The sequence below is a fragment of the Lathamus discolor genome, chromosome 5, assembly GCF_037157495.1.
Source record: "Lathamus discolor isolate bLatDis1 chromosome 5, bLatDis1.hap1, whole genome shotgun sequence".
Lineage (NCBI taxonomy): Eukaryota > Metazoa > Chordata > Aves > Psittaciformes > Psittacidae > Lathamus > Lathamus discolor.
Window position 1 is genome coordinate 31,774,609 of NC_088888.1, and position 24,695 is coordinate 31,799,303.

The 24,695-nt window shown below is 40.5% G+C and overlaps 1 protein-coding gene across 2 annotated transcripts; it reads right to left on the minus strand.

Annotated features, from left to right (window-relative positions):
• Positions 1–5,124: 5,124 nt before the first annotated feature.
• GGPS1 (geranylgeranyl diphosphate synthase 1) lies at positions 5,125–24,649 on the minus strand. 2 transcript variants are annotated; one of them, XM_065680247.1, is made up of 4 exons: positions 24,562–24,649; positions 19,898–19,990; positions 11,822–11,892; positions 5,125–8,017 (listed from the first exon to the last, which is right to left on the minus strand). In XM_065680247.1, the coding sequence occupies exons 2-4, from the start codon at positions 19,962–19,964 to the stop codon at positions 7,256–7,258; spliced, it is 900 nt and encodes a 299-aa protein (XP_065536319.1). In that variant the 5' UTR covers positions 19,965–19,990; positions 24,562–24,649; the 3' UTR covers positions 5,125–7,255. The 2 variants fall into 2 exon arrangements, with proteins under 2 accessions (XP_065536319.1, XP_065536317.1); XM_065680245.1 differs by lacking the exon at positions 24,562–24,649 and adding an exon at positions 13,801–13,898 and having other exon boundaries at positions 19,898–19,973.
• Positions 24,650–24,695: the final 46 nt, after the last annotated feature.

Here is a 24,695-nt window from a genome sequence, read left to right on the forward strand (position 1 = left end):
GCGTCGCCGCCGTAGGGCTTTCTGGGTAGCGCAGTTCGTGGAGGCGGCCACTCCGCACGGACTTGCCAGCCCTGGACTACACCTCCCAACATGCCGTGGGGCGAGAAGAAGGTGCGCTGATTGGGCGGGGCCCGGAGCGGGGCTGGGCCGAGTAGCTGCGCTGAGGGGACCCAGTGCCGCGGGGCTACAGCGGCCGGGCCGCTGATTTCAAACGTCTTTGGTCGTTGAGTTCAACTAACAGCAGTGAGTACATTTAGAAACAAGCAAGTAGTATGTATTTTTTCTGCCTACAAGCAAGCTGTGTGTTGAGCAAAGGCAGTAAAGCCACATTTAAAGGCTGGGGCACTGACAGAGGCGTCCAGTGTGTGTAGATTAACAGTAAAAAGTGAAAGACATGACTGCAGTCTTTACGTAGCAATTGCTGGGGAACAGATATTTACTAAAAGCTCTTCAGTTTCATGGAGACAGGTACAACGAGATCCTAGAGTTTTCACGTAGTTCTAGTTATGAAATCCTAGTTGACATTCTCCACATTGCTCCATACTTCAAAATCTCCTAACACCCTTAATTCAGACAATATCATTTGAACTTTTGGACCACAAAGACTAAGACAATCATGAAAGTACAGAACGAAGAAGCTATTTCAGTGCTGCGCCTCTGCTTCTAGTACATGAAATAATTCTTTACACTCTTTTGGCAGCCAGCACACTAGTAATCTTTGTGCTGATTCTGTGATACCAACTACAGAAATCAAGTACAGGTATTTCGTATCACTAGTATATTCCAGTCAAAGTAATCTGGATAATATGTACCTTCAGTAGCATGGTGATAGCTTGCTTCTTCAAGCAACAGGCTTTGAGGGGCCAGTTGCTCCCAAATGGGCATTCCAGGGAAGATCTCTGTGCCTTTTTCTTCATACACCTTTGCTAAAAGTAGCATGTTTTCTTAGGCCAACTAATGTCCTTGGGGGGAAAAAAAACAGATACCCTAGTCTTTCTTCCACATTTGGTACTGCTGCTGCTCATCCCGCTTCCTGAGCCCATTCATCTCCCACAGAGGGCACCCTTTGAACGATCTGTTCCAGTTTTGAGTGATGCTGAAGCTAAACAAATAGTGTTATGACAGCAGAACAATGGCGTAAACCCTCTTGCTCTCCCTGATTCATTTACTGTTGCTAAATACAAACCCGAGAGCATGCTTCACCTTGTTTAACTACATGTCAGGAAATTTCTGTAAAACAAAAAAATGCTTTTCACCATCTTTCTGACCCCAGCACCATGTTTGATATGCAATTCAGCCATTCTCAGAATTCACCTTCATGTTGTTGAATTTCTGTATTTAGTACTGCTAAAAAGATAATGAGAATAACATAACTTACTGTTTATTCCATTTCTTTTTCTTCTGTTTTAGTACTGTAATCAACAGCTACAGTTCACCCAATGTACTTAAGAAACAGGACAGTCCCAATGCCAATAAAATGAACTAGACCAAATTAACATTTACAACCTTGTTACTTAGAACTGCAACTTCTGAATTTTATAAGCACTTTAGTAAGAACTGATTTAATTTCAGAATTTATTGAACATTCATTTTGGTTGGTGTAAAATATGAAATTAGGTTTATAGCACAGTTTTTACATTTCGGGAATGACAATTCTGCCATAGGGCTTTTTACCTGTACACACCATCCCAACCCCCAAAACAAAGAGAATAGGTTCTTCAGTTAAAGCCACAGGAAAACTGTAGGAACAAATTCTTCATGTATTAACTCCCTAATTACCTCAAATTCTGTTTTTAAAGAACTTTGTGTTTTTTCCTTGCAACATACTTCTATTTTCCCCCTTTTAATTTATTCCTGTGGCCTTGGTGTCAGCCCAATTTTAATAACTTTAATGGATGAAAAGTTGTTACGCCTCCCTCAGCTAACAGAAGTTCACTGCAGAATAACATACTAGATTACAGCAAGAAAACAGGCCCGTTTATGTGTATTTCAAAACTGCATAATGAAAAACATATGTATTTGCCATTTCTCCTTTTTACAGGCTTCAATAATTACTGAGTAACTTACAAAATATACTCCAGAAATAGCAAATGAAACATCATGGACTGAAAATATACAGTGATCAAAAGATGCAACTACTTACTGACAGCATACAATTCAAATACCAACAGAGCAACGAGTGTTTTCATGGAGTTCAACAGCAAAAAAATTATCTATTATTTTCCATCACATTAGAGCTTGTCTTCCACACAAATTCATGTAGGTTTTGCAGTGCTCTCCCTGGAAGTGTCACATTAGGCCTTCCTGGGGTATCCCCCATGGTTCTCTACACTGTAGGAAACAGAGATGCTCAGTAAATACCTTTCCAGCGTGTTAACTGGGAGCTTGCCTGTGTGCCCTACAGAACAAGTAAGGAGTGATATCAGGATTCATGTGGTTTATCCTCCATCTTTACTACAAATTTTGCAGATAATAAGCTTAAAAGTGAGTTAATGAATCATGGATTCATTCCTAGCCACACCTGACATACAAGAGTCCTATCTAAATTAATTAAAAAAAAAAAAAAAAAAAGCTGCAGAAAAGGTGAACACAGATGCTTAGCTATGATGAAAGTTATTCAGGAAGGATGTTACTGTGAGGTAACAAGTAGGCATACAGCAGATTACATTTCCCTGGCTTCAAGAATAGAAAAACTGTTAAGAGAAATAAAAATACAGTAATGAAACTATGTACTTTGTTGTATCTATACTTTTAATCAAAACTTTAAGATGATATATGCAAGTTAAAAATATCAGAATAAATAATATTTCTCTTTAATGTCTCTTACATTCTATTTGGAAAGCAAGAAGTGAAGCTCAGAAACTAACCACCTCTTTAACCTTTCCTAATGAAGTAAAGGAGATGCTGTAACATGACAGGAAATTACATGAGACAGCTTTGAGAAGCTAAAATTGGTTTTCTTATTCTCTCAGATCCTTTCCCTGGCTCTTTTTTTGCCTCTGTCCACCTGCCAGCTCTGACATTTATCAGGCTCTTGCTGAGTGGGATAATTCATTAACTCAGACAAAAGTTAACTCACTAGCCCTGGGGGAGAGAAGTTGAGTTCTTTCACAAAAAAGCATTACCACCAAAGCAAAATAGGTGTTGAAAGCAAATGGGTAGGAGAGGGAAATGACCTCCAGCTATAGGAGACAAAATAATTAAAGCAAAAAAAAAAAAAAAAAAAAGTTACAGGCTTTAGCTTCTTGGAAAAAAAAGTTTCAGGTATTTCAGGACTGCAAAGCTCTTGGATTACCTTTGTGAAGGCATATGATGAGCCAAGATTTAACATTTCCAAAGCAAACCCAGCCTATTTTGTTTGTCCAGTATCAAAAATGAATTTGATGGGATTGTGTGTGCTATGGTATTAGTAGCAGAACAGAAATATAGCAGAGAAGAATTACAACAAAAGTACTGAGCAATTAATACAAAGAGCATTAAATATCAAACCTGAAATATAGAACAATATGATTAAGACAGGGAAAAAAAAGCAGCAACAGATACCTATATTGCACTTGCATCTGAATAAAAGCCTGGCCCAATTCAGTGTTAAAGATGTATTGGAGTTCAAATTCAGTTTTAGATAAGAATGTGGAAAAAACAAAAACCAACCAAACAAAAACAACCCACAGAACCCCAAAACAAACACAACCAAAACCAACAACAACAAAAAAACCCAGCCAAAACAACAAGCAAATTCTGTGTTTATCCACCATGTTGGCATTTTAACAAAAACTTGAGGAAAGAAGCTCTTAATACAGGAAACTTCTGTAGCACATGGACGCATTTATATATTTTATAGCTAGCAAAATCCACCATAAAGTTGAAAGCATAAAGAAATACCAGCAGCAACTTTCCCACTGCCATTAACATTTTTAGAATGTTTGGATCAACAGCTGGCTGATACATACAAAGTTGTCCTGAACCCAGGACAGCGATACCTGAGCTCAAATGCAGAGGTGGAAGACAAGTTATCTCTCCCTTCTCAGTAAGGTTCTGAAATGACGCTATTTTCACTATAATTGATAGAGATAAAATGAACCTTTGAAGAAGCAGAGACCCATGTGCCGTCCAATAGCTGGCCCCTCGGGTGACAGCATTTATTTATATGCACCATTCATTCATATCCAAGCAAGCACGTAATCACAAGACAGACTGAGGTAAGGGGAAATGCTGGAGACTGATGAGCATTTCTCTTTATGTGCACTGCAAGAGCTAACCCCCCAAGAAACACACTGGTAACCTGATCAAAGTAAATCTTGTTGGCAATTGGAGGACGATAATAAAGAGTTCTGGCTCAAAGGGCCTGACACTGAAACCAACAGCCCTTTTTGTTTCCCCATGGCTGTTTCCACTTGCAACTCAGATTTCCATTACAGAGCAATGCATTTCTTGTTAAGATCAGGAAAAAACTTTACACTGTATTATGGGAGGCATAGCAACAGAGAACTGCGCTTACACAACTAAACTAATTCTGCAGCCACAGAACTCTCATGCTGCTTCAAGGAAGTGATTTTTCCTAACATGGCTTAACAAGAGCTTGTACCAGAGAATACTGATGAGGATGCATAGTCTCATCTTAATGGCACCAAATATAAAACCTACCTTGACTACAGAGCATCATTACTGCTGATACTTAATACTTAAAGATGTTCTGCCTGCTTAACAGAGGAAGGGGAAAAATCCCAGCTTTCTCCAACTCCTGAATACATAAACCCCAAAACAAAACCCCGAAAACAAAAACCCCACAAAACTCAGAGGCCTCAGTTCCTCCTAACTAAAGGGAAGGGCAACAATACTTTGCTTCTGGGCCTTTTAAGATACACCTTCAGGGTATGCTTTGAATACTGGTATCAAAAGCCTTGAAGGCAGAAGAGTAAGATATATGGTTTCTTGTTGGTTCAGCTTTCTTTTCACAGGGTACTTTTCCCTTCATACATATTTCTGGTTTAAAGGGACTGCAGCTGGAAAACTTCCAATGTACTACTCCTAATTTTATGTAGGCATGTTCCACAAGATATGGTATTAGAATAAATACTGGGGTGAGCTGCCAGAATGAACCAAAGCAACCACATAGCAGAAGTCTCAGATGGTAGAGAAGCTTTATACAAAAATAAAATAAGAAAAGCTACCTCATTGGGAAAGCTTGATTACACAAAATTGTTTACATCCAGCAACTGAGCAGGCATGAAACGGCACTAAGCACACTTCACATTGTCAGTTATAATGTCCCAACAGGCACAAAGCTATCTTTTACAGTAAGACTAGGAGATTCTCTGACAGCAGTAGTGTTTCCAGTGCTCTCCCCCATTCAAGGAGAACTGCAACAGTGCTTAGAAACTCCCAAGACATGGCACAACATAAACATACTTTGCTGCAGGTAGTATTTTCTCATAAAACAGATTTACAGACTTACTACTGAGCACTGCAAGTCATGAAAAAGGAATTACAATTCACTGACATTAACACTAAAGACACCTTTCATCAACTTTCAGCCATTCAGTCCTGGCAACTAGGTCCATTGAATGAAAAGGCTATTTATTATTCTGTGCCTAATCAGAGAGCAAAGATTCCTCCTCAGCATGCAGATAAAAGGGATAGGCTATCATCCATAACTATATAATGTCTCTGACTAAAAGCAGTCATTCTGAATTTTTTCATGCTTGATTACTTTCAGAAGCAGCTTAAGGCTGCCCAGGGAAGACATTACAGCAACCTTCTTCAGTTAGTCTTCTCAGCGGGTTGAGACTATAACTCTCCCTGCTTTCCAGAACAGTAAATGAACACCTGTGTAAAACTATCCTTCAGCTGTCAGAAGCCAAGCACCTCTGGCCATTTCTTTTGAGAATATGCTTGAGCCAACACCACCGATGACAGCACCAGTCCTACATTTCATCCAAACCATTACCTCCCTACACCAGAGCAAAGCTTTATGTGGCTTTATGTGAAAACTAAAGGAACTGAATCCAGTTAAAGCCAGCCCAGCCAAGAAGAAACAAACATCTCTGCTTACATTTTGTTCACCTTTATATATATGTATTTATCTATAGATAAGCAGAGGGTTTTGCCACTTACTGGCCTTTCCCCCTCAATCTTGCTCTCAGTTTCAGTTCCATTTTGCTGTGCCCGTGTACATAATTTGAAAGCACTATTTAAGCCATTAACAAAACTGAAGTGGTATTATAGCGTGTAGAACAAGATACCGTACTTTGTTTTAGCAAAAAAATTACAGAACTTGTCTCTTTGGAGAGACCTGTAAAATGCCTCTAAATAGTAATTCAGGACATTAATTAATTACTTCCTGGAGAATCCCTTCTCAATTACAAGCGGAGTTTAACAAGACCTACACCTATTACAGTGTTCTGAAGTGACCTAGTGTGAATCCCATTCCATTTCTAGTAGCAACTTATGATGTTTGTATTTACAGTTACATATATGAACTCTACTGCACAGATTTGAGTTCCTAGCTACAAAATACTTGACAGTTTAGAAATCTAAAACCAGGCAATTAAAATTATTCACTGCAGAGCTGGAATTAGCATCAAATTTATGCTTTGCTGATGTGATGGAATCTTTCCTTTAAGGTACTTGGAAAACTTTATAAAGCTACATATTCAGACTAAACATTAGTCTTATTTGCATATAAAATACTATCTTCTGTAATTCACACTCCCCTGAAAATATCCCCAGAGGCTAGATAAGATATTCACTTCGTAAGCTGATCCATCTGACCTACACAAGCCTAACTTGGAAATACCACACAACAGTTTTATGTGCATTGAAGTTGAAAGTAACTTGTTATTTAACACCAAATATTTTGTTTTACTAGAGCATTGTTTGAAAATGCACAATACATTCAGTAAATTCTGATTTACTTTAACACAATTTCAGCCAGAAACCTATAGTAGCCTGGTTAAAGATATGAGAGTTTTAGGCCTGAAACAATGCCAACGATTGTGTAAAGATGATTACATTTAGAGTCAAAACTCGTTTCAATTCTAGTACACCCGCTTTAAAAAAAAGCCATCTGCAAGCAGTTACACTTAAGACCATATAGATAATAGGGTAACTATTTCAATACTCAGTGACAAATTGCTTTCAACAGTAATTTCTGTAATGTGGCTACATGAGGGTTTTAAATAAGACTGATTATCACACTTCTCACAGTCTGGTTATTTTCCCTTTTAAAAAGTTCTGATCCACCCCCAGAAGTATTTTAATTTTCAGATTCTTTGAACATTTTGCTCAGCTGTTCAACTAGTGCTACAAGCTCAGGGTTCCCCCCAAGTGACTCAATTTGTTTATAGGCTTCAGATTCAAGCTCTTTCAATGTATTCCGAGTGTACTCAAAGGAACCCACATTTTCAAGGTAATGCACACAGTACTTTTTTATATCTATGTTCTCTGTCCTTTGCCGTAAAATGTTTTGCACCTGAGTACTTTCAGGTCTTGACCAAATGGCATGAATGGTTGGGAACGAGAACTTGCCCTCAGTTAAGTCTTCACAAAAACTCTTGTTTTCACTATATTCTTTGGAGTGCAAATTGGCATAGTCATCTCTTATTTGGAAGAAGAGGCCAAGTGTGTTAAGAAGTGGCTTTAAGTCTTTCTTATAATTTGAGAATAGCTGCATAAGGCCTACAGCTAATCCAAAGAGACCACCTGTCTTTTGCAGTACCATAGCTTTATATTCAGCTTCCGTAGGACAGGTGTAAGTATCCCTCCAGTAAATATCCAAGCCTTGACCTTTATGGAGTTCCAAAAGTTGACGGGTAAAAACTTTAACAGCATCTGGATGATCAAGGGTTAAAACCTTCTCTAAGCCAAGGAAATACACATAATTAGCACAGTTGATTACAGATGGAATTCCATAGATACTGTGTGCCACTGGAAAGCCCCGTCTCAGCTTTGAGTTATCTTCAATATCATCCACAAGTAGGCTTGCATTGTGCAACATCTCTGTCACTTCAATGATAACCTGTTACAAGAAGAGAAAATTACTAAGTCTCCCGCTGTAATTTAACATCCAGTTTTGCAAAACCATTTTTAAAATGGACAAGGTTTTAAAGAATGGTATTCTTTATCAGTGAGGCTCCCCTTTAGTCTACTTGCTTCTACCAGCAATACAGATATATGAGCCAGTTTGCTGTAAGTCCTGGATCTTGTGGTCTTTTGTGTAACACTCTGAACTTACTCGCTGAGAAGTTTCCACTTGCATGCTCCTCTTCATTGTTGCTACAGTTCTAAAATATACCATTGTCTAGGAGTCACTGCAGTAACTATTACTGAAAACATGAATAGAGGAAAAGCAACACAATGTTGTGACAAGTGTAGATGCACTAACTTGAGATCTCCAAGGTCATTTCTTACAAGTGTTGGGTATCATTCATATTTGTCTCGTAAACCTTGTTTTCATAAATGGAGAGAGTTCACCTTTCTTTCCCCACACTTTGTATAGTTAACTTCAGTACTGAGTTCTTAAAAGACAGACTATTCTCTCTGGAACATCATCTGGAAAATTCTTGACAGAAAAGTGACAGCTACAACTTTTTGTGAAGCTTCCTAAACACTTAACTGCTTGTTACTAAGTGGACCAATATCATTTATCACCTGAGGTACACAAACTGATCAAAACATCAAGCTTGTAGCTGACTACATTTGACTAAAAGTGAACCTTAATTCCAAAACAGGACAATTGAACTAAAAAATTAAGATTCTTAACTCTTAATTAACTAACACTGTTATTATGTATTTATTATTTACTATATACAGTTTTTATTGCACAGCTGCTGTGCAGATAACAGCTGTATGCAGCACCTGCTTACATGGCAATAAATTTAAGCACATAAAACTGCATGCTGTATAAACCCACTGCAAAACACATTAAGATACGTGTTTTAGAGCTAATGAACCAATTACACTTCCTAGCTACAAACACTGCCCTCGGTCAATATTCACCAAAAAACCCTGCTTCTAAAAAATACTAAGGCCACCATTAAATAGTGGCAAGTACCTAGTATGGTCCTATTTGGTGGATATTGTAGGAAGGACTTCACTGCAAGCATCTTCTTGAGCAGCAAGCCACCTAGTATTCAGTGACCAGTGTCCTGAAGACTAAAACCCAAACCCCAGAAATCCAACTGTTTGTCCCAGATACAAATGTAAGAACAACATGCTCAAGAAACACTAATGACTCTCCTACCAGATAGAAGTGAGCCCCACTTTGACCTGTGAAGTTATGTTGCTGCCCACTGACTTTAAATCAGAGGATAGAGTACTTACTGAAAGCAACTTTGCATACCTATTTGTCTGGATATTCTTTTTGTCCATTATGTCATTCTCATTCTCAGTAGTATCAGGGAAGTCTCCCTGTTTCCTGCAAGTTCCTCAGATAAGCCTATTCCAGAATTTCTCTTACTAACCTATCTCACCACACTGTCAGTTTGATGAACTTTCGCAGCTTCTAGACATTTAAGGTTTAATTGAAACAGTGCTTCATGACTGAGTGCTTGAATTAAGTTATATTGTGAACTTAAAAGACAATGTCAAAAATGCTTCAGAGTTGAAAGAACCGAAAAAGTTCAGACAGCCAAAAAAAAAAAAAAGGCAACCTTATTTTAGAAGACATGAGGAAGTCACCTGAGGAAATGAAAAGCTGCTCTTCATAATGAAAGCTGAAGAGCAAGCACATAGTGTTATGCCTTCTTATAACATCAGCCTATCCAGTCAGTAGCTGCGGCACTATCACTCCAACACACAGATTTCTATCTCCCTTCTTGCAATAGGTTTAAAATATGCTTGGCCCCATACTAGGCTATTTCAGTGCCTTTTTAGAAGAAAGTTCATCTGACAAACCCAGTGTTCTCTAATTCAGCAAGATGAAGTGTCTCAGTGCAGAGTGAGGGGGAAGAGACCATTTGCCTGGGAAAAGTGTAAAATGGTGGCAGCCAGCAATAAAATCAACTACCAAGGAACAGCAGCCTCAACTGTATCATCTGAAAGTACATGTAGACAAATGATCTAAGGCGGAAAAGAAAAAAAAAGCATCCAATAACAAGTGCCAGAATTCAGATTTTTAATAAAAGAAATACAAATAGCTAGAAGGGAATCAGGCTGCTAGACACCTGGGACATCTTAGCAAGATTACGAGGCATGGCAAAAAGATGACTAGAGGTGGTCCTTCAGACTTCAATAACCTTAGAGTTATTAAAATTGGTACAAGTATGCACAAAAGCAGTAATAATTGCAGACTGAAGATGACAGGGTTTTGGTTTTGTCCTCAAATGACCCAAATAATAAAAATATCAAGTTCCCTCACAAACAGCTTATGTGGTAAAGGAAATATTAAAACATGTTTTCTTCATAAAGATAACCAGAACAAGCGGTCCAAGTTTTCAATAATGCTTGTATGTTTGTCAGTTTAAATGTGACAGGTAGAACTGGTAACTTCTGTTCATACAGAGGCACTACTGCTTTAGTTAACTATAGCACATGAAAGAAGATGGATCGATGTCATGGGTGCTCAGCCAGAGGAAAAGAGACAACAGCCAGACTGCAGCATAAGGAATCCCAGTTGGACAGAATGAAGAAGTTTGTTGTCATGGGAAGATAGGCCCTGAGGCTGAAGAATCTACATCCTCACATTTTCAAAACTCAGCAAGGATCCCAAAAAATCTTAAGAAGCTAGGGAGAAAGACCTGCTTTAAGTAAGGGGGTTGCCCTAGATAGCTTCCAGAGGCTTCTTCCAGTTTGAATTCTGATCTACCATATTAGACTAAACCTATGCATACAATACATAGGTTGCTATATAATACATTTTATTTGAATGCATAGCTCAGCACAGTGCAAGATGTGTCTAGCTGGAAGCCAGAATAAATCTGTCTAAAAATTAGAAAGACAGGTTGGAATACAGAATACAAGATGATGAGTGCAGCATCTTCCACTGTTTATATCACTTCGACCATTTTGATATTTGAGGACTACTAAGTATCACTCTTAAGCAACATGGAAGAAGACTCCTTCACAAACTCCAAAGGTACTTCTGTGAAGAATTAATGAAACTAACTAAGGACCAGCTTGATAAGTGTCAAAACCTGTAACTGGTTATTTCAATGCTTTACATTGTCTTGGATGCAGACTATTTTGCAATGTCTAAATGCATTTTAGCAAAATTGTAGTCTCACCAAGATAAGTTTTCATTTGACAAGCCACAGTGTATAAATGTGCAGCCATACATCTTACATAGCTCTGTCCAAAAGAAAAGCAAAAGGGAAGAAGAAATCCTAGTTTAAAGCTTCCCATTAGAGGGTAAGGACTCCAGACTGAATAAGAAGTCCACAGTTTCAGGTCCAGAATAAATAGTGCTTTATAAAGTTCATTTCTGTCTTTGATATTTTTGTATCAAAACCGTAAGATTTTTTTCAACCATTATATTTGTGTAGTTTAAAAGGTAACTGTCTAGCTTCTTTCATAGGTCTTTGAAAACTCAGTGTTAATAATTAGGTGGGTAACAATGGTAGCTGTTTATCTACAACTTAACAGGTAGAGTACACTTGGAACTAAGTAACTATCCTACATTGGACAAGCCATGGAAGTAACTTTTTTTAGCATTACATCACAGTCAAAGCTTTGCACTGAAGTTGTCTTCCTGAAAGCTTACTTGAATGTATTCAGAAATTAGTACATTTAAGACTGCTGATCATTTATGCTATGTAAGAGAATCGTCTGTTATCAGTAGTCTTGGAAGAAAGATTAATAGCCCTTTAAAGTAATTAGCCAGTACCTGTATTTTATCTTCTGGAACATTCAGCCAGTGATTAAAGGCCTGTGACAGTTTGGTTCTCACTTGCTTACCTACAATAAAAATATTACAGGCATTTATAAAAAGCACATAAAGTTCATTATTAGGGACAACAGTATGGCTTAACTACAGCTGATTTGAGACCAGTAAACCGATCGGTGTGGTCACCTGAAAGCAGAAAACACATCCTAGTAGGTTACCTTGTTACCTCAGTGTATAAGCATCAATTATACCAGTTTTAAACATTTCACAGTAATATGAGAAGCGCACATTTACAGTTACTATATTTAGTTTTGGCAGTTTAATTGGTAAGTGATCCTGACTATGTTGGTAACATGTACAGATCAACTTACTACTTCTGAAAGTAAACCCTAGTTTGCTAGGCATGTTGATTTTGTGTATGTAACAGATTAAGAAGTTTCAGTTATGACTCATTATTAGCTGAAAATATGGATATTTTTTGAAAATCTATTCATCTCCATTTTTAGGTCTTTCTCCTGTAGTACTCTTTACTTGCTACTGACAATTTGTAAAACACAAAAGTGATATTTGATATATCTAGTAACTCTTAAAAAATATCTGAACAGAACATTCTGAACAGAACTTTCCAATAATTCACATTTATCTTACACCCAAGAAGTCTACTTAAAAGTAATAGGATTTGTTCTACTTTGGCTAAACCTAATGTTTGGTGGAGCCAAGCAGTCACCCTGTTTCACAGGAATGAAGGATCAAAACTCCAAGTTCAGTGTTAAAACAAGCATTACCGTTTAATCCAGATATATTTTACATAAAATTTTAATAGAAGTTAACCCACTGATATCAGCTTTCTTTTAATAAATTGTTAGGAGTCACATACCGATGATCAATATGAAATAAAGTCACTCCATACCCACACTGAGACAATGCTGCTCTGAACTTTGGGAAAGTCAGCTATGAGCAAGATCTTCAAATAACTGGAAGACAAACAGCTCTGCATATGTAGCTCACATGTACAAGACACCTGGAATAAAAGCTTTAAATTCCAATGCAGTGCAACCTAGACAGTGGGTTCCATATTACTCAAGATCTACTGAGACACAGCTTAAGGATTCTGCAATATTAGTCCTCATGTTGATGATACCATCTTGCCCATAGCACTAAAGAAATTTCAACAGCTGAATCTCCCCCTAGGGCTTCTCTACTGCTGTGTGACCAGCACATACAGAACAGAATAATAAAAAGGGGTAAAGATTCACTTGCAGTGATATACCCTAGAGAAATTGGACTGAGGATATTTCTTTTTCTAATTAAGTCACCACCAGGTAAGCAATAGCTCTGTGGCTTGGGCTTTTACTCCCTGGCTCAGAGGGCTTCAATTTTTGTCTCAATCCTCAAACACTTCCACTGCCTCCTGCCACCACCATCTTCTGGTTTCCATCAGAAAAGAGTAACAAAAGCTGCTTCTTATTTCATAGAATGGTATTGGTTTCTGGTCTCAAAACCCTAATTGCAGAAGCCTCTGTTCCTTGCCACACCTTTCCTCTCCCCACACTAGACAGGGCAACAATACAAGGACACTAGGACAAAATTAAAAGGGAGTAAAACTTAACACTGGCAGAATTATCCCATTTCTTTGGTGTTATGTGTCACACTCTGTTAATTATTTTAGGAAGGCTATTGTGAAACTGAAGAACATAGAGGTCTAACTTCTAAAATTAGACACTCTACCTACTGTATAGAACTGTAATAATAGACATAACTACATCAAGCTTTTTTTACAGTTATGCTAAATGCATTTTGTTTAATCTGTTTAAGATCCCAATATTGCCCAAATCAAACAGTAACTATAGAAAGATTTTCTCACTAGAAATGCTGGGTGGAAAAGGTGAGAAAAAAAAAAGATGTACTGAGGATAATCCCTCCCAACTGTTCAGATAGATGAGATGCTTCTATAAAAAAGAAAAATCAGCCTGACTTACTCTGTATATGCACAGTTGTTCTTGTGACAGGGTACATATCCAAAACCCACAGACTTCCAGTTCTAGACATGCTCCTGATTAGTACTTCTTCACTCTTGCTGCAGTGAAGTGACCACAAATGATGCTGTTAGGGCAGCACTCCACTTGATAGTGAGGGTACATAAAAGGGCTAGAACAGCTTGGGAAAGAGCAGAGGGACTATTAACCTAGCTGTCATTAGAGCCTCGCCAAGCTAATTCAGCTTATTACACCAGCAGAAAACTCGTTTTTGCTAGGTTAGCTTTCTGCCAGCTTTAGCTACTGAGTCAGCTTACGAAGTGGATCTGACAGAGTTAGTACAGGGTAAGCAGCAGATGCTGAAACAGAGAAAGGGGGCACTGCCCTTCTAGAGAGAGCAAACTATTACCTTAGCTATCTTGTACACTTCCACATTTACCTCTGTCCTCCAATGGATTAAGGCTAAATGGATAAATTCCCCAAGCAGACCTCCCTTCACAGCTACAAAAACACTACAGCCAGCATAAGTGAACTGCAGAAAGACAAGCAAAGAGAGCAAGCATACACACTTTTAAACCTGGCAGCCACTTGTGACAGATTTAAGGTCAATGTAGAATTGTCTAGCTTAACTCCCCTATTTAAAATACGGTTAACTAGTCAAGGGTTGTGATCCTGATTTTTGCCTTGTTCCTTCTCCTCAGGATCCAGAAGGCCACCATCCCATAGTCACTGCAGCTAAGCTTGCCTCCAGTCTTCAAGCCTTAACCAATTCTTTCTTGTTTCTAAGTGCGAGATCCAGCACAAAGCCTTCCTTCATCAGCTCCTTGATCACCTGTGTCAGCAGTGGTCATTGATGCATTCTAGAATCCTCGTGGATTGCCTGTACTTTGCTGGTTGCTGCTTCTACAAGATACTGAGTCTAAGCTAAAGCCTCTCATGAGGACCAGTACCTCTAAATATGAGGACTCTTCCAGTTGTCTGAAGGCCTCATCTACTTCTTCCTGCTCAGGTAGTCTGTAGCAAAGACTCACTATAGTGTCATCCTATTGATCTGCCCTCTAATCTTAAACCACAAGCTGTCAACAGGCTTATCGCCTTAAGGCACAGCTCCATGCAGTTCAGTTGCCCTTTCACATAAAAAGCAGTTCCCACCCCTCTTTACTCCAGATTGTTTTACTAGGCAGTCAACATCCATTGCAGCACTCCAGCTGCGCAAGCTATCGCACATCAGATACCCCAATAAAACTGCAGCCCTGTAAACTGCATGCAGACCTCTAACTCCTCCTGTTTATTCCCTATGTGTTTGTGTACAGGCACATCAGAGAAGCACCCAGTCCTGCCCAGTCCCTGGAGAAAAAACATGAGAGCTTCTCCCATCATGTTGTCCTGTTCATACTTCCTTGTTTGAGTACATGCACCTAAGATGGGCTGCCTTCAGCTCTGCACTGTTGATTACAAGATGTTGCTTTTGTCCCCATCAGCCTACACCATTTTGTTTGGACGTTCACCATTTTTTTACTTAACTGTGTGTAGTCATTCCCCCATACTGTATTTTTTAGTTTAAGTCCTTTCTCACCAGATTGTTCAGCCTGTTCGCAGAGATTTTTGCCCCGCCTCGGGTAGGTGGATGCTATCTCCTCCTAGTAGTCTTTGGCCTACAAACGGAGTCCCATGATCATAAAACCCAACTAACCACTTGTTGATATGCAGGATCTGTTTGTTCCTCTTAATGGTGAGGGTAACAGGGTTAAGTGTAATGGAGAAAAGCCACCTGGCTTCCTATGCCCTTGGCCCTCATTCCAAAAGCCACATAGTGATGCCTGATAAGCTCCAGGCATCCTCTTGCTATATCCATTAGTGCTCAAGTGGAAGAACTGCAGAGTTAAGTGGTCTGAGGTTGAAACTCACCTTGGCAGTTCCCTTATAGCATCCCTGAGCAGAGCTATCCAGAAACAGCAAATTTCCCTAAGACAGAAGCTCTGTTTCCTGCAGAAGTCAGTCTCCCCACTAGTATCACTTGCTGCTGCCTGGGTGCTTGTCTGATGCTTTGTTGTATATAAAGCTCCCAGCTTTGTGTCTTCCTTCAGTGCACTAAACCTATTTGGCATATCTACTTGAGGAGGACTAATCTCTCTCCTAGTGCCAGAAGCCATCAGCTCCGAATCTTCGCCATTGTGGGAGTCTCCATTTCCCAATGTGACATGCAGAGATTATTCTTGCCCCTCCTTCAATATACCTGGATGTTTCAGGCTCTTGAACCTGCAAGGTGTTGCCCTTTTTGTTATTTCTGATGCTGTGCAGCCTGCTGACCCTCTTCCACTGCTCCTTTGCTTTGTGACACATTTTCCACCACTGCACACACCTTTCAGGTGCAGGGATATCACTTTCTTCTGTCTCAGTGGGCTCCCTCAGGCATCTCTGCAGCTCAGATACTCTAGACATACAGACTCCCTCAGGAAATTTGCCCAAGTTGAAGCCTCTGGTATGCCAAGTGCAGCTGTGCCTTCTGGTGCTTAACTCCTTCACCAAGCTGGTCAACAGCCCAGAAGAAAAAGCTAAAACCAGAAGCCAGTCTTTATTGCTTAGCCTGCAGACAAAGCCTAGGAAAGATTGCAGCCACGACCAGAGGGACATGAAAGGGAAGATGTACAGTTATGAATAGGATCAGAGCCTATCCCTTTCAAAAGAAAGCTGTTGATCACATCAGTTTTACTGCAGCTGAAATTTCATATATTCCTTAATGCTGCAAAAACAGCTACTGGTGTTAACTCAGCCACTCTGAGATAAAAGATTTATCATATGCGTGAATCAGGCCACCTTGAGACAAACCACACTGGAATTTGTGAAAATTAATCTTGTTTATTTCACTTTGTTTACAAGACTAAAGTCACAATACTAGGTTAAGTAGAACACTGCTATAAACTAGTATGGCTGTGTGGTCCGGTTGATACGCTGGAGGGAAGGGATGCCATCCAGAGGGACCTTGACACGCTTGTGAGGTGGGCTGATGCCAACCTTATGAAGTTCAACCATGACAAGTGCAAGGTCCTACACCTGGGTCGGAGCAATCCCAGGCACAGCTACAGGTTGGGCAAAGAAGAGATTCAGAGCGGCCCTGCAGAGAAGGACTTGGGGGTGCTGGTCGATGAGAAAATGAACATGAGCCGGCTTCAGTGTGTGCTTGCAGCCCAGAAAGCCAACCGTATCCTGGGCTGCATCAAAAGGAGTGTGACCAACAGGAGGTTGATCCTGCCCCTCTACTCTGCTCTTGTGAGACCTCACCTGGAGTATTGTGTGCAGTTCTGGTGTCTTTAACATAAAAAGGAAATGGAACTGCTGGAACAAGTCCAGAGGAGGGCCACGAGGATGATCAGGGGACTGGAGCACCTCCCATATGAAGACAGGCTGAGGAAGTTGGGGCTGTTCAGCCTGGAGAAGAGAAGGCTGCGTGGAGACCTCATAGCAGCCTTCCAGTATCTGAAGGGGGCCTATAGGGATGCTGGGGAGGGACTCTTCATCAGGGACTGTAGTGACAGGACAAGGGGTAACGGGTTAAAACTTAAACAGGGGAAGTTTAGATTGGATATAAGGAGGAAATTCTTTCCTGTTAGGGTGGTGAGACACTGGAATGGGTTGCCCAGGGAGGTTGTGAGTGCTCCATCCCTGGCAGTATTCAAGGCCAGGTTGGATGAAGCCTTGTGTGGGATGGTTTAGTGAGAGGTGTCCCTGTCCATGGCAGGGGGGTTGGAACTAGATGATCTTGAGGTCCTTTCCAACCCTAACTATTCTATGATTCTATGATTCTATGGCAATGCTCTACTACAGTGAGATTTTAAATGAGAAGTTACTATTACAGAATGTGTGTTCTCCCAAGCAATAGTTTCTGCTAGTGAAGGGATAAACAATTACCATACTAGCAGTTAAAACAGCGACATAGGAGAAAAAAAAAAAAACCACAACAAAAAACCCCACACAACCTTAACCCTAATAGCTTCTCTATCCTAGTGCTGTTGAAGTCAAAGAAACAGGCAAGCTTAGTTTAAGTATCATCCCCAAACTGCAACGACCAGAAGTCCTAGTTCATTAATCATAGAGTAGTTTGGGTTGGAAGGGACCTTCAGAGGTCGTCTGGTACAACCCCCCTGCAACAAGCAGGAACACCTTCACCTAGATCAGGTTGCCCAGAACCACATCCAGCCTGGCTTTGAATGGTTCCTATTCATCCATAATCGGCATAGCTGACTTTGGGCAAAGCCAGCGTTTCAAAAATAGTAAACATCCAGCTATATGTAAACCCTCCCTGCTTCACCTGTCACTCTGTGCAATCTTTACACAGATACACAGGTATTTCTGCATAGAGAGAGGTATATCTTACCCCTCACCTTCTCCAAAAGGTAAACTAAATTAGGAAGAGATCATGTTAAAGCACACAATCAGATTTATGATACTTTAGTGGGATAGAATATAAAACTCTTGCACTACCAGTAGTACAACATTATATAACCCATCAGTTTAAAGCAATCAGGGTTGAACTCACTCAAATATAGGAGTTTAGCCACAGAAGTCTAGGTGGAAAGGTTTAGTGTATATCCTAGATGCAGAATTTAAAGTGAAAGCTAACTGAAGAGCTATTGGTCAAGCGCTTTTGCCTATGGAAGCCTTTTTTGGGGGGACACTTTTTGGTTGCTGTATATTTCCTATTAGGAAGCTGAGCTTTTTTTTGCTGGTACCTACAATAGCTTAACTGTTAGCAACTAAAGATACAGAGGTGTTACAATATACATTGGTTATATGAGATCATCTAACCAAACAAAAAGTACACCTAAAGATAGTGTTTGAGGAAAGTAAGTTTCTTCAGGACCAGCTCTTAGAAAGATCTCTAGAACATTGTAGGCTCATTCTTAAGGTATGCTCTAGCAAATTCTCCAGCAAAACCAAGTTCAACATACCCAAATAGAATACACTGTGAAGATATGGGAAATGAGCTTTCTGGCATTGAAAGGACATGTTATTGCCAAATTCTTTCCTTTTCTTATTTTTCAACTCATGAAGTGCTAACTGTCATGCCAAACAAAAATCACTAATGTAGACAAGACAATCCTGAGTATTTGCAGAGATCAATAATTAAATTATACACAGGTATAATGGCTTGGGACACACCATACTGATATACAGGTCTTGTTGCAGATGTGCAAAAACCACTGTGCCTGTGATTCATTTTGCTACATGTCCAGACAGAAGGTCTTCTACCCTGGTCAGATATAATTTTGGTCAGAATTGTTTTCCTTAATATTTACCATATTTTGGATCTTCCTTAACTCCACCAGTATGCAATAAAAGCTGGACAGCAGACAATGATGCAATAGTCCCAGTGGCAAAGTAGCTCCACTACTATTTTTACAAAGTTAGTCACTTTGACAGATTATATGGTCTTCCTTACACTTTAGGTGCACAAGTAAAAGCCACAACAAGCAATCTGACTTTTCAAAGAGGCTTCTGACATGCATATCCATACAGCAGTTCTTTATCAAACTGCGTCCTGAATTACGCTAAAATATGCGCCATTCAAAACTGAAAAAATAATCTAAATGTGTTTCTAGTGACCTGATACTACACAGGGACTGGCTGATTCTCTGGCAAGTGACATCACCCAGGGACAGCTGAAATTTGCTGAAAGAATACCTGTCCCTACACATACCAGCAGAACAAATTACACAAAAGAAACACACACTTTCAACAAAAATAAACACAACCCACTGGGTCCAGTACAGGAAGCTGCTAAAATTCAGGCTGATGTTTTGCTATTTAAGAATGGGCTCAACTCCTTAGTATTTGCCCTTTCTCGGTTGTAAAAAGTAGCAAGTCAGCTACCCTGAAGAGAGAACAGAGTAACTGAAAAGCTACTTACAGTGCAACAGACTCAAGAGCTATTGTAGCAATCTCAAAAAGTGTGATTCTACAAGAGGAAGAACAAACACTGGAAAGTGTTACTTTTAATTACTCTTCAATCCACAAATGAAGAATGGATGAACTTCTTGGCTTATACTTGCTATGAAAACGCTTTTGATATTTAAGAACAACACAGTATAAAGAAACTTGCCTGGCAGTTGAAGTAAGTACTGGTATGGCTCTAGGATTCTTTTAGAAGTTTCATCCATCCCATCCATTTCTTTGTTTCATAAGAGGTAGTTCACTGTTAAAGAAAGTGTTATTTAACACTATTAAGACCAAAAATTAGAGAAGTAAAAAGTAGATGCACGCAATTAAAAAAAAGTCAGCTGATTTCAAGGTTAGGTGCAAATACTTCGACTTTGCACATGACATATTCAGTTAATAAAATTTCCCCAGATTTCATTTAGAAAAGAAACAAGCATATGTATTAAACAGTTTTCTTTATTCATTAATAGTTTAAACCAACTCCTGGATTTTGTTTGCTCTTTTATGTATTGGAGCACTCAGTATTTAAAACATCAGCATTTGCAGCAATTAAACTCCACTTTAAAGGAGACAGCACATACAAAACCTCATATGACCAATCTGATTAGACCTCCTTAAATGCTTTCCCCATACAAAAGTAGAGATGCCTAAGAGCAGAAAAATACATCACACCAAGGCAACTTCAGTAAGTTGTACACTAGCTTCAGCCTTCTGATGGAATTCTTCAGTCCTGTTTTAGAAGGCAGAACAGGAATATACCATTTTCTTACCTCTGTTTCAGCACAACGACATCTTTATAGGCTTTCCTATATACTATATAGATAATAGACTTTTATGAGCAATCTTTTACAATCCAACCCTTACATAGCTCAACAATTGTCTATTGATTATGTTTCAGTTCACATAACTTTGGTCATCTATATCTGCATTTTTTCCAGACTCTTTTCTGTAATAGATTTTCTGTCCTTTCACCTCTAGCCTTCCTTGCTGCACTGCAGATGCAGCAGCTCAAAAACAACTCTTCTAATGTCATTTTAAGATAGGAACTGCAGCAGGAGCATAAAGTCTCATGCTACTTCAGCATAATTAGCTACTTAGATAGGATCTTGGAAATTATGTGTTTTTTGCCCCTGGAGCACCTGAAAATTATATAAATTATCCATATAAATACCAATTTAAAATATTTTTAAGTATGGACTGATGCATTTTTAATGCAGTTACATTAAGGGGGATGGTTAACATGGATAGAAAAAACTACACTCTACACTCGCTCAAAGTAATCCAGCAGCGCTCTCCCATCAAAAGCTCAGATGATCAACATTAAGCTCACTGCTTCTGCTTAAGCTACCTGGACAAACTGGTAGTCTCCAGCATTCATGACCTTTCCCTTTCATTATAGCTCTGTCAGTTCCTGTTTACTCCTATTCCCACCCTCTACACCCATAAGTATTTGCAGCAGTCCAAAGCTGGGATCTGCACTGATAACCATTTTCCAAACTTAGGTTTGGATCAATTCCTTTATTTGCTTCATTGCATATGTTAATCAAATATATCAGCACTTCAGGGGCAGGAAAGGCTATTTAAGCAAACACAGCTGCCAACAAAATGCTCGTAAGACTGCACCTTGTGGGAAAGCTTTGCATAGTTTCTTAGCAGTAATGCCACAATAAGCAGTAATGCCACAATAAGCAGTATAGCCTTTCCACCTTATCCCATGGTATGCCAGCACAACTGGTAACTAGTATGGTCAGGCTGCGCAGTAACCCAAATCAGATTTGACACCCTTGACTCCCCGTTTTATTGTCAGGTTGCTGGTATAGCTGAAAGGATAGGAACTGCTTTTAAGCCAGCAAGGAGAGTCAGCTGTCAAACTGTACCCTTAAATATCAAAGATAAGTCTCAAAGGACTTCAGTGAGGAAGCGAAACCAAAAAGATTATCATAGTCTAGCCCCAGATGTTAAGCATAAAGAAACTGGTAGAAATAGATATAATGGCATTATCAACTTAAACTCTCCTGTGACTATTATTTGTCGAAAAGCCAAACAGTGGTTTAGAATTTAAAGTGCCTTGCTGGAAAGAGATGTTAGGATTGGAAGTGTTCCTCTATAAAGTTTCTGCTTAAAAGTAGGTATTAGAAGTGCTTCCTCTCCCTTAGCCTACAAGGAGGTCTCTTGCCTGTCTGTAGGACGCTAAGACAATATTCAGATTCCCAAACTAACATGAAATTCTCTAGTATTACACAGCATCAAACTACATATTTGCATCTTTTGGCACAAAACTAATAGTGGTCTACCCAAAATGCTTCTTATGAGCAGAAAATCAGTCAGGCACTTCTCCCGCAAGTGCGAAGGTTTTCATTATTTTAAATAAAAGGGAGGCAAGAAAAGCTCTAACAAAGAATGCATTGTAACTTAGTTTTAATCACTACAGTTAAACTTTTCTAGACTGCTAAACTACCTTTAAGTGAAGCAATAGGTAACCTCCACTAAGGAAAAGAGAAATGGTCTGGTTATTCATACAGCTACATGTCTAACACATCCACCCAAACAAGAAAGTGAGCAGAACCTCCACAAAGCTTACCCAAAGAAAGAGACACTTGATAACTATGTAAATGAAGTTGCTCATAAAGATCTGCAAGCATGAATACCATGATATGAAACTTGTAATATAACTGCTCTTTGCACAAAATTATCACATCTGACACACTTGGGAAATGCTTGATATTAAGGGTTTCCTGCCTAGGTGACTAACCAATTTACTACGGAAGTTACAGTGTTGCAGAAAGTCTTCTCAGTAAAGACATTTAGAGACAAGATCTCAGTCAGCACTGGTGGGGGGAGGAGGAAAGTAAAATTGCCAGGAGTTAAACAATCAGTGAATGGGAATGCAAAGCCTTTTGTTAGTGAAAGGCAAGAATTGATTACATGTATGCCTATTCAAAGGATTAAAGCAGTTAAGGTCATTTTGCCTTTTAAAGCAGTACACAGACTTGCTGCATTTCAATTCATAAGCATGACTAAGATACTTTTCCAGTTATTTCTCAGTATCCCCACATAAACACATAGAACAGCTGTTATGGGCACAGGCCATACAATCACAACAGAGAGCCCCCAGAACTGTCTTTTGGACTGTATGAAGTTCCTCTCTAATGATCACTTTGAAAACACACCAGACACTAAAATAAGATGGTGACATGGGCTTCCATAAGTTGGAACTACTCTAAAACAATACCTGAAGCTGTGATCACAAGTTTTCTAGAGAAGACGCAAGTAATATTAACTGTAGGTTATATTGCAACAAAAATCTTAATTTCTCATCCCACGCCTTCCAATCTGCAGAATATTCTCCTCCTTCCCAAAATCAGGGGAATGTGATCACTGAAATAGTCCAGGTTAAACAGGTTTTTTTTTAAAGCATCACCATCTCAGGGGCTACAATTGCAGTACACTTACACAGAAAAATAAAGAGAGCAGAGAGGTGTAGTTCACAAGGAACCATCCAGAAAGTTCTTAAATCGGCTCCATCAGAGAATTTCGTGCACCAAGACACTGGCTTCATTGTAACCAGTGTGTGTGGAAAAGCCCCAAATAGGTGATCGCAGAAATGAGAAGGTCTGTTTCAGGAATACACAGACACTGTTACAAATGTGTATTGTTTCAAAGAGGCTATCAAGGCTCTTAATCCAACCGTTATCTGGGCAGGATTCTTGTCATCCTAGTCCACATTCTCATTCTAATCAGTAGAGTCCTTTTCACAAGCCCTCCTAGGCTGACACCGAACAAAATCTTGTATTCAACTTCAAGATAGGCAACTTTCCATCTGTGGGATGATAGTCATTCGCTTTCCCCGAAGATGCAGCTGAGTAAACAAGCAGCTTTCCACAGCTACCATTTCAACAGTAACGCTAGAACAGCAAAAACACACTGTTGCTGGAAGTGTGTTTCGATTTTAATAGGATTTCCAGATATAATTGAACATGAACGCTATGGAAGCCGGACAACAGTACCAGGGCTGTCCAAGCCCTCGCACTATAGTGTGACTGCACACAGGCGGGAAGGGATTTTAAGATTCAGGCTGACCCGAGGGTAGAAAACGACTCGGCAGAAACCGTGACTACTTCTGAATCGCCCCACTACGTGATGAAAACTCACATTTCACAAAGAAGGTGAAGTTGTTACCCTGCTCGCAGATGTCTAACCCCTGCCCAACACATGATAGTCAACACAACGGGTATAGGGTTCATTTTCGCAGTTCAACATAGGATAGATATGTAACCGCGAAAGAAGCGGCAGAGCCTCTCCAGCTACTCCCCAAACGCCAAGGCAAGCAGCCCAGCCTCACCAGCGCCATTTTAGATGGAGTGAGACCGAGAGCAGCGGACTCCTCGCTCCCCCTACCCGCTGTCCACCCCCATTTTCTGCTCTGCGCTGCCGGCAGCTGGGCTCGGCCCCCGCTAGGGAGGGAAGCGCCGCCCGCCGCCAGCCCGGCGCAGCCCCAGCTCCCGAGAGCCCGGTCAGCCCGCCCCGCCAACAGCGCCGCCGCCCGCCGGCGCCGCCCAGCACTAACGGAGGCCGCCGGCCCCCCTCCCCTTCAGCCCCTTCCCGGGCAGCCCGCCAACCCCTCCTAGGCGGAGCGGCCGCAGGACCCACTTCCCCCCCCCCGCGCCTCAGACAGGCTCGCCCTTGCCGCCCGTCCCCGCGAAAGCGGGGCGGGGAGAAACACCAGGTCCTGCTAGGCCCCCGCGCCGGGAGGCGACAGCACCTGTTTCCACCAACGGCCAAACACCGGGCCGGCGCGGGGCCCCAGCGCGGGCAGCCGCTGCTCACCTAGCCTCCTCCGCCCGCCCGAGCGGCCTCCGCTCCACGAGTGGCGGCACCCCGAGTACCGCCCCCTTCCGCTCCGCCGGGCGCCACCTTCCCCTGGTGGGGGAAAATGCGCCACCAGCGCGGCACGGCGCAGG